Source organism: Schistocerca americana, chromosome 8 (genome assembly GCF_021461395.2).
Source record: "Schistocerca americana isolate TAMUIC-IGC-003095 chromosome 8, iqSchAmer2.1, whole genome shotgun sequence".
NCBI classification, from domain to species: domain Eukaryota; kingdom Metazoa; phylum Arthropoda; class Insecta; order Orthoptera; family Acrididae; genus Schistocerca; species Schistocerca americana.
Genome location: NC_060126.1, coordinates 377692302 through 377712664, shown reverse-complemented (window position 1 = coordinate 377712664; position 20363 = coordinate 377692302). Strand labels below are relative to the sequence as shown.

The 20363-nt window shown below is 42.8% G+C and overlaps 1 protein-coding gene across 1 annotated transcript in view; it reads left to right on the top strand.

The window, feature by feature from the left end:
- Positions 1 to 4316: 4316 nt before the first annotated feature.
- Positions 4317 to 20363, top strand: part of LOC124545866 (potassium channel subfamily K member 3-like) — a gene marked incomplete at its 5' end in the record, with an annotated part of 322017 nt that continues 305970 nt past the window's right edge. Inside the window, one exon of the mRNA XM_047124825.1 lies at positions 4317 to 4401. Coding sequence (XP_046980781.1) covers positions 4317 to 4401 — 85 coding nt within the window. The remainder of the gene's footprint in view (positions 4402 to 20363) is intronic.

Here is a 20363-nt window from a genome sequence, read left to right as displayed (position 1 = left end):
AACTTCCACGGTACAAGAAAAAGCTGAAGAGGATAAAAATTATAGAGGAGGACAGAAAGACTGGAATACATCCAGCAAATGATTGAGGATATAGGTTCCCAGTGCTACTCCAAGATGAAGAGATTGGCACAAGAGAGAAATTTCGTGGCGGGCCGCATCAGTCAGAAGACTGATGACTGAAAAAACATACCTTCTGTACTGTTACCAGTATAATTTTATCCTGACAACTGGGCAAGATCACTATCATATATTAAACAGGTCACATAAACAGTATCTGAAAACAGTATCGTTGTAGCATTCACTGTTTACCGTTAAGTGTAACAACAGGTACCATATCGACTTACGACCGGAATGCCACCGTGCTATAGGTGCGCCAGCGCAATCTACACAAGATTGGGACTAAAGTCGGCACGCATACGTTTTGTTATTTCTGTTCCGTCCAGGTTCTGAAGCGATCTGCCCCAAGGGATGGGAAAAACCGACCGATTGAAACCGATACCGATATTTTAATTATGAATAGCCGGTATTTTTCAATATTTGTGAAGTCTCAGTTTTAACAGGTTCCTTTTTTACTAATAACTGGGTAAAAAACAGAAAAATCAGATAGCCACAGCAGATGCGCTAAAATTGTTAAATTTTAAATAAATTCTTTTTAAAAAAAGAGTAATTTTTGTTCGTAAAATTTCCATTGCTTTGAAATACAGCATTATTACAGAAAATGGGAAAAGCGTTCAGTGCTGTTTTAATAGCAATGCCAACAAAAACGAGCTACGAGCACGCGGCACAAGAACTGGTACAGCATTTCTGAGACAGGCCGAGTGAGGTGATGCAGTGGTTAGCAGTCTGAGTTCGCATTCGGGAGGGCGATGGCTCAAACACGCGTCCAGCCATCCTGGTTTAGGTTTTCCGTGATTTCCCTAAACTGCTTCAGACAAATGCCGGGATGGTTCCTTGGAAAGAGAGAGGGCCGATTTCGTTCCCCATGCTTTCCTAATCCGATGGGACCGATGACCTCGCTCTTTGGTCCCCACCCCCAAAATCAACCACTCATCCATTGCCGAGACAATAATGCACCTACTACCGTGTGGCGTGTCCTATTGGAACTACGCGTGTACATGCAGTACACGAAATTTCCCGTCTGGTCTACATGGTATTTTCTAGTAGTCGTCGTCGGACATTAGTTGTGTTACAGCATGCCAACATTCCTAGTTTGGAAGTATTTTATGGAATTCGATGTCAATGAAGTATAATACCCCATTTCCTTTACAAGATTATGAACGAGAGGAGCCGCAAGAAATATGCGACGTCACGTAAGGAGAAAAACTTAAATCTGAACAGTTGATTCATAGTTTACAATAAAAATAGAAAGCAGATGATCTCCGTAATGTGCCATTATCTGGTTGTAGCTTCTGAAAACAGACAAATTGCGTGAAAAATTTATTTCAACCTCACTTTTCACCCTTTAGGAGTGGCTATTTGCAATGTCAAAATAGTGGTATAATCCTCGATTAGAACATGACTTGAGGTCAGAGTTTCAAATAATTAAAATCAATGGGAGAACACTATGAATTTAGCAGTATTCAACCACTCATCACTTTTCGATAAAATCAGCAAGTGGTTTGTTTAAGTTAATATTTTGATTCTTTTTTATCATGAAACTAAGGGGGCATAATTTTTTACTCTTTGTTCGAGGTCTATGTTGTTGTGGTCTTCAGTCCTGAGACAGGTTTGATGCAGCTCTCCATGCTACTCTATCCTGTGCAAGCTTCTTCATCTCCCAGTACTTACTGCAATCTACACCCTTCTCAATCTGCTTAGTGTATTCATCTCTTGGTCTCCCTCTACGATTTTTACCCTCCACCCTGCCCTCCAGTACTAAATCGGTGATCCTTTGGTGCCTCAGAACATGTCCTACCAACCGATCCCTTCTTCTAGTCAAGTTGTGCCACAAATTCCTCTTCTCCCCAATTCTATTCAATACCTCCTCGTTAGTTATGTGATCTACCCATCTAATTTTCAGCATTCTTCTGTAGCACCACATTTCTAAAGCTTCTATTCTCTTCTTGTCGAAACTATTTATCGTCCATGTTTCACTTCCATACATGGCTACGCTCCATACAAATACTTTCAGAAACGACTTCCTGACAGTTAAATCAACACTCGATGTTAACAAATTTCTCTTCTTCAGAAACTCTCTCCTTGCCATTGCCACTCTACATTTTATATCCTCTCTACTTCGATCATCATCAGTTATTTTGCTCCCCAAATAGCAAAACTCCTTTACTACTTTAAGTGTCTCATTTCCTAATCTAATTGCCTCAGCATCACCCGACTTAATTCGACTACATTCCATTATCCTCGTTTCGCTTTTGTTGATGTTCATCTTATACCCTCCTTTCAAGACACTGTCCATTCCGTTCAACTGCTCTTCCAAGTCCTTTGCTGTCTCTGACAGAATTAGAATGTCATCGGCGAACTTCAAAGTTTTTATTTCTTCTCCATGGATTTTAATACCTACTCCGAACTTTTCTTTTGTTTCCTTTACTACTTGCTCAATATACAGATTGAATAGCATCGGGGAGAGGCTACAACCCTGTCTCACTCCCTTCCCAACCGCTGCTTCCCTTTTATGTCCCTCGACTCTTATAACTGTCATCTGGTTTCTGTACAAATTGTAAATAGCCTTTCGTTTTCTGTATTTTACCCCTGCCACCTTCATAATTTGAAAGAGAGTATTCCAGACAACATTGTCAAAAGCTTTCTCTAAGTCTACAAATGCTAGAAACGTAAGTTGCCTTTTCTTAATCTTTCTTCTAAGATAAGTCGTAGGGTCAGTATTGCCTCACGTGTTCCAACATTTCTACGGAATCCAAACTAATCTTCCCCGAGGTCGGCTTCTACCAGTTTTTCCATTCGTCTTTAAAGAATTCGCGTTAGTATTTTGCAGCTGTGATTTCTGATAGTTCGGTAATTTTCACATCTGTCACAAGAAATAACAGGATTAAAGAAAACTAGTTTGCCGACCGTGCGGCGGTTTAACGACGAGCAGTCAGTGTGGTGGCCAGTGTGGATATGGCTTGAGACGGTTTCCCACTCCCACTTGGTGCATACCGGGCTGGTTCCCATGTTTCGCCTTGGACACAAGCTATGCTAACATTTATGACACTTACTCACACTCGCTCACATTTACTCCACACGCGGTGAGGAAAGGCAAACCTACGTTTCTAGCATTTGTAGACTTAGAGAAAGCTTTTGACAATGTTGACTGGAATACTCTCTTTCAAATTCTGAAGGTGGCAGTGGTAAAATACAGAGAGCGAAAGGCTATTTACAATTTGTACAGAAACCAGATGGCAGTTATAAGAGTCGAGGGGCATGAAAGAGAAGCAGTGGTTGGGAAAGGAGTGAGACAGGGTTGTAGCCTCTCCCCGATGTTATTCAATCTGTATATTGAGCAAGCAGTAAAGGAAACAAATGAAAAGTTCGGAGTAGGTATTAAAATCCATGGAGAAGAAATAAAAACTTCGAGGTTCGCCGATGACATTGTAGTTCTCTCAGAGACAGTAAAGGACTTGCAAGAGCAGTTGAACGGAATGGACAGTGTCTTGAAGGAAGGATATAAGATGAACATCAACAAAAGCAAAACGAGGATAATGGAATGTAGTCGAATTAAGTCAGACGATGCTGAGGGAATTAGATTAGGAAATGAGACACTTAAAGTAGTAAAGGAGTTTTTCTATTTGGGGAGCAAAGTAACTGATGATGGTCGAAGTAGAGAGGATATAAAATGTAGACTGGCAATAGCAAGGAAAGCGTTTCTAAAGAAGAAAAATTTGTTAACATCGAGTATAGATTTAAATGTCAGGAAGTCGTTTCCGAAAGTATTTGTATGGAGTGTAGCCGTGTATGCAAGTGAAACATGGACGATAAATAGTTAGGACAAGAAGAGAATAGAAGCCTTTGAAATGTGGTGCTACAGAAGAATGCTGAAGGTTAGATGGGTAGATCACGTAACTAATGAGGGAGTGAGACAGGGTTGTAGCCTCTCCCCGATGCTATTCAATCTGTATATTGAGGAAGCACTCTGCTTCTGTGTTGTGGGGGTGAACTGGAGACTGACGACCTTAGCTCTTTGGTCTCCTTATTCGGCATCGGTAGCAGGGAAGCGTTCTGATTCTGTTCGCTACGCAGCTGTGGTGTTGCTGGTGGTAACTGAGTGCTGGCCGCGCCCACAGGATACTCTGGTGCGGAACCTGCGCGGAGGCGGCGTGCTGCGGCCGGGGGGCGGCGGAGGCGGAGCGGCCGGGGGCGGCGCCTACGGCTACGGCTACGGCGGACACCACCACCGCTGGTCCTTCTCCTCGTCCTTCCTCTACTCGCTCACGCTCATCACCACCATCGGTAAGTAGCGCAGCCGGCGCCACCAGCGGTCCTCCATCCCCATCGTCACCATTAGGGTGCATTCGCAGGGGCACAGACAAAAGTCACCAGACCACGTCGACCGATAGCATCGGCCGACGGTTTAGTCACAATGTGGCCTTATTTCCGATGTTAGTTCTTGGCGGCAGCAGCAAGGTTTGGCTAGGTTCGAAGCTGTTTCTATCACGGAAATAAGAATCTATTTCCTCAATTATTGGTAAAACCAGACAAGTCTTACGAATGCGTGAGACGAAGAGACAAACGTTCTATTACTTACCTGAGATGACTAGTGGCGACATTTAAAGGCAATTTTACAAACACTCTGCCCAATTCAAATAAATTCAGAAATACGTCAGTTAACCTTCAGCGACTGTCATTCAGCGTGTCTGGGAAATACAAACTTAAACTTTACAATAAGACAAGCCAGCCTCCGATTTCTTAAACAACCTAAGTCCCGTCTATAAAGGCTTCAAACGTATGCTTACTTTACAAATGAGTTAATGCGTTAAATATTTGACATTCAGTATGTAAGCCAGAAAAAGTTTCGAAAAGATTGGAGATTACGTTGGAAGTTTGTTGGAAGTCGCTAAGTGCTCTCATTATGAAATACTAGATGAATATATTCTAGGTAATTTGCGCTCCGTTTTAAGTACAAACAAGGTTTTAGCGCATCTCAGTGTTGATGACGTCATATCTCCTGAACTATCTCTCGCACAACGATATAATTTTACAGGGAAATTCACTGAGATATTTAGGTACTGGTTGCAAATAATGTTGACAATGGAGTTGGTAGTAAGGAATTAATACATAAAAACGTCGTGTCTGACAAAGTTTTACGTTCTCCATTTCAAACAGAAGCTACTTTTTCACGCATCTAAATATCTATGACTTCATATCTCCTGAATTACATGTTGTACAATGATACAATTTCGCAGGTATGTTCAGCGGTATGTATGGATACCGTCTTCAAACTTCGTTGCGAATACAGTAATACGTTAAAAACGTCATGTCTGATGCCAAAGTTTTGTTGCATCAGCAGCTAAACAGTATCAAGCGATAAACTTTCTTCCTTTCATCATTTTGTGGGTGAGGGAGGATGGGGGCGGGTGTCAACGAGAAAGTGTTTCGTAATGTTTTGAAATTATGTCTAAATTTGACGCAAGTCAGAAAGTGCTCTCTTACTCCTGAATGAGTGAAGTCAGAGTATTTGTGCGGCGTCAATGACGCTGCCTCAACACAAATACACAGTTTCTAACTGTAACGCTTTTCTTATTGTGTTAAACTTGATGAGCAGATTATGACAGCATTTTTAATTTTTAAATTCTGTCAATAATTACGCGAAATACTGAAAATCAAATTTTTGTTGTTCCTGCTACCGGGTTCCGCATTCTCAGGTGGTCTGAACACTAAAGCACTGAAAACTGGAAACACATTTTTGCAAACCATATCTAATAACTGAGTCACCATCATACTGGCATAAAAACGCTAGTAAAAAGTAATAATAATTCGTAGACAGCTACCTCCCACTTACCACAACCCAAAGAACCACCACTACAGGCATTCTAAGCATCAAAATGAACATCCGCCATCTTTCTCATATGAACACGTAATTTTGAAGGTAATTTTTAAGCGAGGCGTGTACTTTCTGATATGGTTCGCCAGCGTTACAGATGACTTGCCTGGTTAAGTATACATAGGGTGATTCGGGTGCCCTCGACACCTTCAAAAGCCGCATTCGAGATTTTCATAGCCTCTCGCTCGCCACACACAAACTATCAGTTCTACAGAAAAATGAAAAGGAACTTTGTGAAGGGTATGTAATGCAGTTAAATTTTGTTCTGGGTTACGTTTTCCCTGGAGGCCACGGTTTTTGTGGCATTCGAGAAAAACGCGTGTAAAAGTCACTTTTGTTAGCTTTTCTTAAATAATTAGAAAACAACAGCCTATAGTGAAAACGTATCTCAGTAAAAATTTAATTGCATTAAATTTCCTACATGAAGGTCCTATTCATTTTTCAGAAGACTAATAGTTTGAGCAAAGTGCACGAGAGAATATGAAGTCATTGTGTATTGCAAAACACCCGTAGATAGTGGCAGCTGAATTACCCTGTACATGAGGCAGAAATGGCTAGGCATACTCAGAATTGCATAATTACTGACGTTCAATTAATCATTATTTAATTCATAAGTTGTTTGAAAGTTGTGCCTTCCAACAAAATAGCGATTAGAAACCATTGATTCTCAGACATATCCCCTCTTATTACATTTCTCATCCTTGGGATTCCACAAACTGATTCTTTCTTCTACTAAACTTGAAAATTTATCGTAATCCATATTCTGCGTGTGACAACGTAGGACAATCCGACCGAAGAAATCAAACTGATGTGAAATCCACCTACCGCCGTCCGCAGTCCATAATTCCGGGCACTGAGATCAGTTGCAGTGAGACCGCGAACGTAATTGTGTAGTGATTTGGAAAGTGTGGTGTCACCGCCAGACACCACACTTGCTAGGTGGTAGCTTTAAATCGGCCGCGGTCCATTAGTACATGTCGGACCCGCGTGTCGCCACTGTCAGTGATCGCAGACCGAGCGCCACCACACGGCAGGTCTCGAGAGACTTACTAGCACTCGCCCCAGTTGTACGGACGACTTTGCTAGCGACTACACTGACGAAGCCTCGCTCCTTTGCAGAGCAGATAGTTAGAATAGCCTTCAGCTAAGTCAATGGCTACGACCTAGCAAGGCGCCATAGCAGTTGATAGTTATCGTATGAAGCATGTCTCATGAAGAACGATGTATACAAATGATGGATTAAAGTTAAGTATTCCAGAAGCTACGTACTTTTCTTTATAGCATTCATTACGTATACTGTTTCAGAGCTCACGCCAATCTGCGTGAGCTTAACGCGTGCCTTTCGGCTACTTCCGAGTGGCGTGGCTGTCTTGCTACGCCACTACAGAAAGATCGGCTGAGCCTCCTTCATTGCTGCTACTTCTCCTCGTACACTCTCTACTCACTCGAAGCATCACCACAGGTGAGCAGTGCTGTCGAGAAATCTAAAGCTACGGCACACATCACCAAATGTATAGGAGTCGCTTTCCAGTTTTCACACTGATTCTGCTGCCAGAGAGACCTTGTGTTAGTCGTATGGTAGTAATTATTGTACTCAGAACATTGTAGTCATCTATAATCGTAACGAATAAAATAACTGAGAAAAATTTAATGATATACGAGACTGATCCAATAAGCTGAAGATAAGCTTCCGCACTTGGTGTAGTAGATCAAGAGTAGCGCACTGTCAGAATATGGGATGAGACTACTACCTGTTCACGTCGAGGTCCCCTTAACAAAGAAGCAGTTTCCAAAGAATACCGCTGATATGAGAAAGAGGTTCCTGAGTGTTGTTACCTGTGCCACCGGTGATGTATGTCAAGACAGGTATGGAAGAAGTCCGTCGTATATCCTTACGAGATGAATACATAGATGTTAGCAAAGGGACCAAGAGGGGGTACTTGCCTCCTACTGGAATCTCGGTATACACGCTCAGTTTTCATTGCAGTAATTTCTCGAAATCCTAGCAGTCACTGTCTGCAACTCCACTAAAATACAGATTAAATATTGCCGACCGCGACGAAAAATACTGCAGCCTTAGCAATCACTATATATCTTGGCTTTTCTTAGTTGCCACTCTGCCTTCAGGAAATTATGCCGATTCCTCGGTGCGAGTGCAGTTTTGACATTGTTCTGGAGTCAAGCTGGATGCGAACCTTTGATGTGCAGTGCCGAAATATTGTCTTCAATGTTTTTCTGTCTCTTCCTCTCAGCCCTTAGTGATCTGCAGAAGCGAGCCAGTCGAAAATCCTGGCCCGTGGATTCCGTCGTCCGTTCCAAACACGTAATAAACATTATGTGCAATATTAAAACAGCAGCAGTATACGTCACCTATGTCTGAAAATATGTACATTGCAAATAAATATTTCTTTAGGCGCTTCAGCAGTTCTCTTTCATATGCTCCTCCCAATTCAATTTATTATTAAGTTACAATCCCGAGGATGTGACACCAGCAACGTCTTCTATCTACTTGTTTTCATATTTTACACATATAATGGGGCAAGCCTGTTATTGGTTCTGTACTGCATATAGTGATTCTTTTCAAAATTTATGGGTAAATTAATGTCCAATTGTATTTCATTAACCACTCTTTCTAAAATTGCACTACCTGGCATGTGATAATGTTGCTGTGCATAAGTCATTAACGTATACAACAAAATGTAAGAGCCGTAAGGCGGTTCCGTGTGGGAGACCATTTATAATTAGTTTCCGGTAGGATGCTGAGCGTTAGCTTAATACTGCCCTCTTTCCTGTTTACAGAGTTGATTGCCTGTCAGAAGTACACGATCTGAACCATTGTGCGGTATTTCCTGTAACGCCATAATATTGTGATTTACTGATAAGAATATTCTGATTCACAGAATATACCAGTTGCCTGTATTTTACTGCCTAATTAATTACGTACATTCTCGCTAGTCCGCCCAGCTACCCGCACCGTCTAACGCACTGCTTCCCGAGCGGGAAGGCGTGCCGGTCCCCAGCACAAATCCGCCCGGCTGATTAGTGTCGAGGTCCGGTGTGCCGGCCAGGCTGTGGATGGTTTTGAAGGCGGTTTTCCATCTACCTCGGTGAATGCGGGCTGGTTCCCCTTATTCCACTTCAGTTAAACTATGTCGGCCATTGCTGCGCAAACACTGTCTCCTAGTATGCGTACACCGTAATTACTCTACCACGCAAACATTTGGGATTACACACGTCTGGTATGATTTGTTTCCGGGGGAGGTGAGGGGGGGGGGGGGGGCACTGGCTTCCGAAACGCACAAAAACCCTGGGTTCGGTGTGGGGCGGCGGTGAGGTGGGTGGACTGCTGTGGCCTGTTGCGGGGTTGTGAACCACTGAGGGCTACGGAGGCGCGACGCCTCTCCGTCATTTCTAGGTCAGCGGTTTAGTGCACAGTACAGCCACACACACATTCTCACTATACCTGAAAATAGGCGTGTTAACATCAGAACCCTTAGAAATACAGATTATGACTCAGACAATATATTATTTGTAGTCAGATGATTAAGAAGCCGTTTTTATATTATATTTCCTAAAATTTTCCAGAAAACTGGCAAAAGTAAAACTGGAAGGAAGTTTGACAGTCTTTCGTTACCTGCTTTCATATACAGAGGCCTGGTTTCCACGTATTTCAGTCAAGTAAATGTTGAGAAATGTACGATTGTGTACTTCACAGAACGTATAAAAATAGTATCGTATGTCCAAACCAAAGAATCTTAATTGGAATCCGTTGTCTCTTAGAGTATGAATTGGAACGATGTCTTAGACTCAATGTAGGCATGTCAGGAATCAGACTTCGTTTCACTGGTAGGTTACAGGGAAATAACAGTCAGTCCAGAAAGGAGACAGTTAACCAATCAGTTGTATGTGCAACCCATACTAAATAGGACTAACAAGATACAATGAACGTACAGAAACAATGACGGAACGAATGGTCACAGTTTGTGTGACTCATGACAAAGCGTCACGAAAACGTCGAAAAACATAAACTGGCAGTCAGTTGAAGACAGATGCCAATTACGTCGTGAAAGCCCACTTACAACGTCTCGAGAACCAGCATTAAGCGAACCTGCGTATCTTTCCCCATGGTCGGTCAAGTGAACCTGCGTATCTTTCCCCATGGTCGGTCAAGAGAAGATTAATTACCGCGTGGACAGGCACATTTGAGCTCATTCATCCCGTGTTTCAAACGCGATAGGAAAGGAAAGGAACCATAATATTTTGTACCATGCTAAGCTCCGACAAACAGTCACTTGATTATGACCACAGATGTAGGAGCAGAATGAATGATTGTCATCAAGTAATTTCTCCTTTACAAAACTAAATTGCCAACTCCTACATCGTGTCCTGTTGTAACTCCATCAATTCTCTCTGTTGACCCATTTTAATAGAATGGTTCAAATGGCTCTGATCACTATGGGACTTAACATCTGAGGTCATCAGTCCCCGAGAACTTAGAACTACTTAAACCTAACTAACCTAAGGACATCACACACATCCATGCCTGAAGCAGGATTCGAACCTGGGACCGTAGTGGTCGCGCGGTTCCAGACTGTAGCGCCTAGAACCGCTCGGCCACATCGGCCGGCTTAATAGAATGTTGACGAAGTGATCCGATACTTGTATCTCCTCAAATGGCGCCACACACAGCCCGTGTCCAGAGTGTCCAGAATCCTTTCGCCGTTTAGTGTATGTGAAACTTAAGTCAGGTGCCACAGACTCTGGCCAATTCGGCCGATCCTAAATGAATATATTATATTTATATGTGCCATTTCTTTTATTCAGTCGTTAATAAACTGTTTATGTTGACTAAAGCGGTTAAGAAGTAATTTAAATATAGTAACATTATGAAGTATATCATTTTAACCAGAATGTCACTTCACGTGCTCACTAGGCGACTGACAACAGCCGAAAGACAGCAAGGTACAGCATCTGCAACATTTTCGTTATAACCCTTCTGGGGGTACAGCAGGGTCATTATAAGAATTTTAATTAATAAGGTAACCGACGTCGAGCCAATGCCCATAGGAATGCCGCTGAAAATACTACCGAACCGTAGGTCATTTTAGTATTTTATATGATGACACGGTAGAACACCCAGCAGGAATTTAACGGAGATGATACTGGTCGTAGAAATCTAAAACATAACAGCGTTAAATGCTGAGATCTTATCTCAGTGATAACTAGAGCCAGACAGTAGACGTACTAAGTGCAAAGGAGACGAGTATGAAGTCTAATTTTCGGCCAACAAGCGGCTCAGAGCCGATGGTGGTCATGAATCGACTCGCAGCAGCTTGTTAATTCTATTCACAGTGCATAAATTATAGGGTTGTCACCGCGCACAGTGGGTAGTAATTATCATTAGAGGACTGCATTAAATGTTATGCTGTACATATTTATTCTAACTGAGCAAAAATTTAACAATCGCAAATAATTACAAGACACTAGCTTTTGATTACTCCCATTCATGGTGTAGACTGGACTACAGGTGTATTGGGCGACGAATGCGGCTGCACGTTTTGCCTCGGTCGCCTGGGTGTGTGGAATATACCCGTAATTCACACGCAGTTCCGGTGCAAAGCGTGTGTACGTTGCGAAGACTGGATGCAGAGAAAATCCTCAAACGATTTTAAAAAAAGTATGAAACTGCAAGGTACGAAAAATTTTCCGTATTTCAATCATAAGTAAAACACAAATATAAAAATTGAGAGAACATCATCATTGATATCACGAGTGACGTTGTATACTGTGCGTCACTGGCAATAGTTAGAAAAATGAGAATTCCAGCGCTGATGGAGGAAAAGAGAGTGAGCATAAAGTCTTTCGTTGCTTACAAAAACTTATTTCTAAGGAACTACCCTAGGTACAGGTGTACGATATGCTGCAAACGGTAGCTTAACTCATGAACATTTTAACGGATACTCTTCGACACGTGTTCACTTTATTGCCGGCAATATGTACAGGCGGTACTCAATTTCCCTCCATAACTTTGCCAACATCTCTTCCATCACCGTTCTACAGCATGTCGTATTTTTACATCAAGAGTTTGCACTTTGGGAACTGGTGAGATGAACACTTTATCCTTAACTCAATAAAAACATAAAGAGGTGTTTGTATAGTGAACGTGGTGGTCCGTCTCTACTGATCCATCCGTCAGGAAAGGTTTCATCCAAGAACTAGCCATCACTAAATCCCATAGTGGCTTTGCACATCCTTGTTAAAACAATACCAATGGCTGAAATTCCAATAACAAGAGGTGCAACGTGCTTGTGTGAAAGTGTAGACTTAAAAACTTCATGACTTAGACTACCATTTGCAACAAACCGAATAGCATTATACAGCGTAATTCCTTAAAAATAGATTTTTGTAATCATGGGAAGACTTTATGCTCGCCCTACATATCCTCCCGCTATTCTGCCATATGTTTATTGTAGACAGAGCACGAAAGGATTTCTATAATAAAATAGTGAAACACACTAACATTATTATCAGTCATTTGACATCCTCTGTCGGTTGCCAGTGAACGACACCGTTGATGATAAATTACTAGCGGTACTAGGAACAATTTGCATGTAAACGAACTGCCATTTTACAGTAGAAAATGAGTTGGTTCATGTCATTGAGTTTTAATCCTTAACTAATTAAACTTTTCGAACATTGCACACGCCTATAGCAAGCACCCACCGACAAAATATACTGTAACCGTATGCATTAGTTTTTACCCATCATTCAGTGACCAAGTGATCTGGCGTACTGTTTGAGAGTTCGCCCACCATAGATCCTGGTTCTTGTCAGCCAAATTTCGGCGTGTCGGGGGAGGGTTAAAGGGGTTTGGAATATTTGTGAGAATATGTAGTTATTTTATACACGTTTCATTCCTTTCCATAATGGACAAAGCGTGCTGTGTGATACCTCAGCCCTTTACAGAGGTATATCTCCATTACAGAGGTATATCTTCAGACTGAAATTGGTGAATCGGAAATGATACAAGGATTTTCCCATGAAGAACACTTGGGATGGGATTTCCAAGTCTACAATTTGTCTTACAGCGGAGGAAAACTCCTATACAGCCTTGACTGGAAACAGAAGACTGTAACTATTTTCAGTTTTTTCTCGGCGCAGTATTTTCCATTGTCCAAACGTGTGTGTGTGTGTGTGTTTGCTTGTTCATTTCGATTTGTCACTATAGAGAGTATAAACGTTGGCAATATCTTCGCGATTTTCTAAAGTCCGCTTTATAGGAAGAGTCTCACTTCGATGTGATAAACAGATGTATAACGGTGTTAGTAACTTGTTTGATATTGTTCCTTCCAAAGTGCGCGATTGAACTTTTGCATACCTGTCAGCTGTCTTTTATCTCATATTAATGACATCGTAACAAACTAATTTTAGCAACTACTCAGGTTCGATTCGGTTGTTTTTGGGGGAGTAGACTTAACACTGAGGTCATCGGTCTCATCGGATTAGGGAAGGAAGGGGAAAGAAGTCGGCCGTGCCCTTTCAAAGGAACCATCTCGGCATTAGCCTGGACCGATTTAGGGAAATCACGGAAAACCTTATAACCTCCCCCTCACTTATCAACCTTAATGACAGTGAAAAATTAAATCGGGTGCACCTAATGGAAATTCGGGAAAAGCAATCGTCACCGAAGTTAATCAGTCGGTAAAGATGAAGGAAAGGGTTACATCTAAATGAAAGTAGAAATGCAAATGAAACTGGTGGAAATTAATTTTAAAAAGGGGCAAAGTTAATAAAGAAAGTAAATGTGCGGTCGTTACGTTATCAATTGACTGGCGTTAATTAGATATTTGAGATTTGGGGAAAATTACGGTCGCCAGTCCTATGGACAACTACTATAATAACTGAAAAAGAAAGGTTATTGCACATATAATTAGCACTAAAAGCGTGTCAACTGAAGGTTGACACGTGTTGTGTGAAAACTGAATGTTTGTCAGAAGTAATAAATTTCGGTACACTCTGACTTAATTTAGCAAAAGAATTATTAAAACCGGAAAATTACAAGTTAATTTAGTGACTGAATTTAATAGTGAACTTTGATTCTGAAGCACTACGAAATTCAATAAAATAAGGTTAGTCCTGGGCTACCTCAACAATCATTTCAAAAGCTACTTGAATCTACACAATTTAGAAATAAGAGATTTAACTTTGAACTTGAATTAAATGATTCTGAACAATTAACAATAGTAAAATTTAGTACGTATCAAGCTGAGCTGCAGTCACAGGTAAGCTAAAATATGGTAACAAAACTCACACTCTTAATTTGTGCTTGTGTAATCTAAATATTGTAGCCAGCTATGAGTACCGTAACTGAACTTTGAAATTAAAGCAGTGAAATCGAATGATATTACTTTAATGCTGGAGTTTGAATTTCAACGAGACTCGGGCTCATTCTGGAATAGGGAAGGACCCTGCTTGGTAATGCAATTCGGACAATGAGCAACAAAGGCTCACGCTAAGATGCTGTAATTTTGTGAGGAAAATGGGACAATTTTAAAAACTGAGGTCTGCCATACAATTCTAAGACTTAACGTGCTTCCAGTCTTCCTTGTTGATTGATTGAAGGTTTGAATCGTCGATCGAGGAGGTGGCGACAGTCACTCATTGTCGGCCGTCGCTGTTGCAGAAGCTGGATGTTGGCGCGCCTTCTTCTCGACACTGTCACCAAAAAATGGTTCAAATGGCTCTGAGCACTATGGGACTTAACATCTGTGGTCATCAGTCCCCTAGAACTTAGAACTACTTAAAGCTAACTAACCTACGGACATCACACACATCCATGCCCGAGGCAGGATTCGAACCTGCGACCGTAGCAGTCGCGCGGTTCCGGACTGAGCGCCTAGAACCGCTAGACCACCACGGCCGGCACTGTCACCAGGCAAAACGGGCTCTTGATGTGCACCAGCTAATGCTTCCCGTCCGCGACACCGTGTCAGAAACTAACACAGTAAGTCGAGCGCAATTACATGCTGCCAAACCCCGAATGTGCGGCAACTCGCGGGAGCGTCACTCAACACACCTGCTCCACCGCCCTACTCCCGCGAGACTCCTGCTCTGCCCGCGCTCCATGCGGCAGAGTTAACACTACCAAAGATCCTAAACACTTTGGTTCTCCACACGACCTATCGATGTAATCGTTCGATAGCATAGTTTTCCATAGACAAGACCCAGCGTAAAAATACAAATAATATTTACAAAACAAACCAATTGTACATCGCCATAAATGCATAAAACAATTACAATATATAAAGACACAGAAATGTCGTATCTTCAGGTAACAAAATAAGGAAAAAAATTATAGTACAATAGATGGAAACAGGAGGATATGCATTTCCGGCGTTACAACCTAAATCAGGATGGCTGGACGCGGGATTGAACCGTCTTCCTCCCGAATGCTTGTCCAGTGTGATAACCATAGAACAACCTCGCTCGGTACGCAGATTCAAATCACATGTGCGATGAGCTGCGAAACTGTGAATAACAAACATTAGCAGCGGGTTTTACAGCCAGGGAATAATTACGCGCTACAAAAATCTGTACACAGGATACTTAAATTGTCGTATTCACATTGCCAGTTCTGTTCTAGAATTGTTCCTAGTAAGAAGCAGATACTTCCATCACTGCTACTTTATTTTAATGTAAATAATCACAACATTAACAAACGCAAAAGCAACTCTTTATGATTCCGGTATCTAAAAAAAATTCTCACCTTGTAACTACAACGTATTTTACTGATTTGTTTGTGAGAAACGAAGACCTGGGTATCGTTATCACATTATGTCGATGAATTTCGTAAGCTAAACATGCCATACAAGCAAACATCACTTTCCAGAATTAGCAGTGTTACAACTGGCAACACCACAGTCTGTTAAGTGAACATTCGTCAATAATTTTAAGACTTCTCTAGCAGTTTACCGCAAAACTGCATTAGAGAAGACAAGCATTAATTTTCTCTTCCTGTCACTTGTCCAATTATATTCCGCTATTCCATCAAAAATATTAAAACATTTATACCAAAGATGTATCTTTTGATTTTTTACAGACGGAAAACCCAGACCGGACACGACAGAATAATGCTTAACGCTACCGCTGGCCCATTAACTTGAGTGAAACAATGAAATCAGATTCCGGACACAAAGCAGACGGTCAGAGCGAACGTGGTGGGTAAGTTCGACATACACAACGTACTCCGTCCGTGGTCAGCCATTTTGTTTCGTCGCCAGGTCAGCAGGTGACCTTTCGGTGTAACGATGCGAGCGGCAAAGCCGGCAGCCGAGGAACGTGAAGCAGCCTACAGCAAATGCTCCCCTCGGCATAACCGCATTCTCTGTGCTGTCGCATGAAAAGTCTCTTCACTGTTGCAACAGCAGCTGTACTAGGTATAACGTCTTTTCCTATTAGAGTTGTAAATTATTAACATTTCTCGTCGTTAGTTACTGGACGTATCTATCGTGGCCTGGGAACACTGTTCGAATCAGCTCTAGACATTCTGCACTAATTTCTAAAACCTCTGTCTCTCACTTAGGAGAAATGCCCAGTCAACATTGTCCCTAATTCCAACGACGATGTAAAAGATTCACGACCGCACTAATATTTACTCTTTATATTCGGCCACAGCCCGCATGTGCTAACTGTATCTGGCTATTAGCAGACCGTACTTTTGAACGGAACGTTTATCACACTCGTGGTGTTCGAAATGCACTGACAGAAGAAAAAATATGTGAAAGATTTCTGTTTGCTCAGCATGTTAAATACTACAAAGACCATTACTAAAAATAAAGATTCACTTATTACTGAACATGGAATTGTGCCGACGCAACCAGTCGAAGAAGTAACTGAAAGAGCGAAGTATCTTTGCGCTTATGTGGCGAACGATCTAACAGCATCTTTGTTCATGTGTTACTCTTTGTTTTGTGAGATCTCTCTCGTTTTCTCCCGAGTATTTTGTTCCTTGATTTTTACGTTTGATTAAAGTAATAAAGGGTATCCAGTTGTGGTTCACAGTTCCCACAAGTGGTCACCAGGATGTGATTGTCATTTGTAGCTTAAAATCTGCTTGCTTTGTCAGTGGTCCAAAGTCGGAGCCACATCTACAAGCCTCTCGGCCCCTTTCGAGAATCAGTATGCCATTTCTTTCCATTTCTCTCACGTGCATATAGACCCTGCAGGGCAACTTCCCTCGACACAAGCATTGAAATACAGTCTCACGGCTACTGATAGGTCTGTTTGCTACGTCGAATCAATGCTTATCACAGACATTCTGACAGAGACGTGGGCATGAGTCTTTTTGGCTACATCGATTTCAAGGTTTGGGCGCCCAGCAGATGCGCCGACGGATCAAGGTCGATAATTTGAGTCTTCTTTGTGCAACGAACTTGGCGCTTTATGTGCATTCGCTCGTCCAAGTTCCATCAGCTACGTAAATGTATATGATCCCACTTCTGGTCACCAATAGTAAATGTATACAGAGTTCGAGAAAGGGGGGAAGCGGTTTTTACATGTGCCTCGTGGCAGCAGTGTACAGGAGGCCGAGCGGTCAGGATTTGAGAGTGGGCATCCAGGGCTGCGGTTAAATAACAAAACAGGAAATTAGGTACAATAAAGAGTATGTATTTCAATGTACGGTGTAGAAGGGGCGCGCCTAGGGTCGGAAATTACCAGGTTTAGGCCAGTCTAGGAGGTCGAACAACTAATTGAAATGGACAACGGAAAGGGAAGCATTTCGTGTTAACTTACGTTGGTGGCCGGGTGTGAAAAACAGAGCCAGGGGCTCAGCCTTCCAAAAAGACTTCTGTTCTGCTCGAGGTCTGGATTACAAGAGAGAGAAGCAACTGTTTTCTGATCGGTATCCCGCACACGCTATTGGCTAAAACCAATGGCATGAATTCGCTATCAGTTTCAGCAGAGGGCTCAAGGCGTCTCTTGTCAGCAGCTTCAACTGGAAAGAACTGCCTCGGCTTTGAAAGACAAGCGACTTGTGTCACGTAGGCACGGGGTAAATTACTCGAGGGGACCACTTGCGGAGATCTCACTGGGCCTTTGAAATAAATGTTTTAAACCAATGCCCTAAAATATTCCTTGACTGGCTGCAATGGCAAGCAATGGCGTGATGGGACGCCGGCACAGGACACTAAATTCGGCATTAATGTGTCACAAGTTTTCCTGTTTGATAGCATGGCCACTGGTATTACTCGAGCTGCGGGCTGCATTCTAAACCGACCTTGGAACACAAATGTTATACGGCGGAACGTTGACGTTTCCGTCGGACATCTTGTATACACATTAAGGAAACCGACTTGAAGATCCTTGCTCATTGGTGCTACAAATGAGGAACTGCATAACAAATATCCGACCTTCCCCATACGAATCCACCCACTTTCTCTCATAGATCCATGATGTGTTCCGTTAGGATCTCGTTAGAGCACTACCGCGACCACTTTACACCGGTTCCTATCCAGGTTTAGAAAGAGACACTCACACAATGACTTTCTTAATTAACGTCAAGTCGAACAAGGTTTCTACTGAACAGGTAAAACCAGCATATATGCTTCCGTCAGATTACAATACGCAGCGACAGCCTCTCCACCGGCCGAACCTTGCTAGAGATCTTCTCCTACTGACCACGCCTCCTAGCGCCGACTCCACCCACCGCCCTGTCGTCATTGCCAACGTAGTCAGCCGCTCGTCGACAGGCAATTCTCCCCACAAGGTACACTCTCAGTCGCTGGCACCGGTGTCGCCCCGCGCGAAAGCGGACAGGATAATTTGGCTCAAGCTTCCTTTCATTCCAGCAGATCCGCTATACGGGAGGTGGGCTGTGTTGCGACACAACCAGTCGAATACGTAATTGAAAGTGTGGAACGTCTTTGTGTCTATATGACGGAAAATGTACACTACTGGCCATTAAAATTGCTACACCAAAAAGACATGCAGATGATAAACGGGTATTCATTGGACAAATGTATTATACTAGAAATGACATGTGATTACATTTTCAAGCAATTTGAGTGCATAGATCCTGAGAAATCAGTACCCATACCAACCAACTCTGGACGTAATAACGGCCTTGATACGCCTGGGCATTGAGTCAAACAGAGCTTGGATGGCGTACATAGGTACATCTGCCCAAGCAGCTTCAACACGATACCACAGTTCATCAAGAGTAGTGACTGGCGTTGTGACGAACCAGTTGCTCGGCCACCATTGACCGGACGTTTTTAGTTGGTGAGAGATCTGGAGAATGCGCTGGCCAGGTCAGCAGTCGAACATTTTCTGTATCCCAGAAAGGCCCGTACAGGACCTGCAACATGCGGTCGTGCATTATCCTGCCGAAATGTAGTGTTTCTCAGGGATCGAACGAAGGATAGAGCCACGGGTCTTAACACACCTTAAATGTAACGTCCACTGTTCAAAGTGCCGTCAATAAGAAGAAGAGGTGACCGAGACGTGTAACCAATGGCACCCCATACCATCACGCCGGGTGATACGCCAGTATGGCGATGACGAATACGCGCTTCCAATGTGCGTTCACCGCGATGTCACCAAACACGGATGCGACCATCATGATAATGTAAACAGAACCTGGATTCATCCGAAAAAATTGACGTTTTGCTATTCGTGCACCCAAGTTCGTCGTTGTGTACACCATCACAAGCGCTACTGTCTGTGATGCAGCGTCAAGGGTAACCGCAGCCATGGTCTCCGAGCTGATAGTCCATGCTGCTGCAAATGTCGTCGAACTGTTCGTGCAGATGGTTGTTGTCTAGCAAACGTCCCCATCTGTTGAGTCAGGAATCGAGACGTGGCTGCACGATCCGTTACAGCCATGCGGAGAAGATACCTGTCATCTCGACTACTAGTGATATGAGGCCGTTGGGATCCAGCACAGCGTTCCGTATTACCCTCCTGAATCCACCGATTCCATATTCTGCTAACAGTGTTGGATCTCGACCAACGCGAGCAGCAATGTCGCCATACGATAAACCGCGATCGCGATAGGCTACAATCCGACCTTTACCAAAGTCTGAAACGTGATGGTACGCATTTGTTCTCCTTACACGAGGCACCACAACAACGTTTCACCAGGCAACGCCGGTCAACAGCTGTTTGTGTATGAGAAATCGGTTGGAAACTTTCCTCATGTCAGCACGTTGTAGGCGTCGCCACCGGCGCCACCTTGTGTGAATGCTCTGGAAAGCTAATGATTTGCGTATCACAGCATCGTCTTCCTGTCGGTTAAATTTCGCGTCTGTAGCACGTCATCTTCGTGGTGTAGCAATTTTAATGGCCAGTAGTGTAACAACATCTTTGTTTA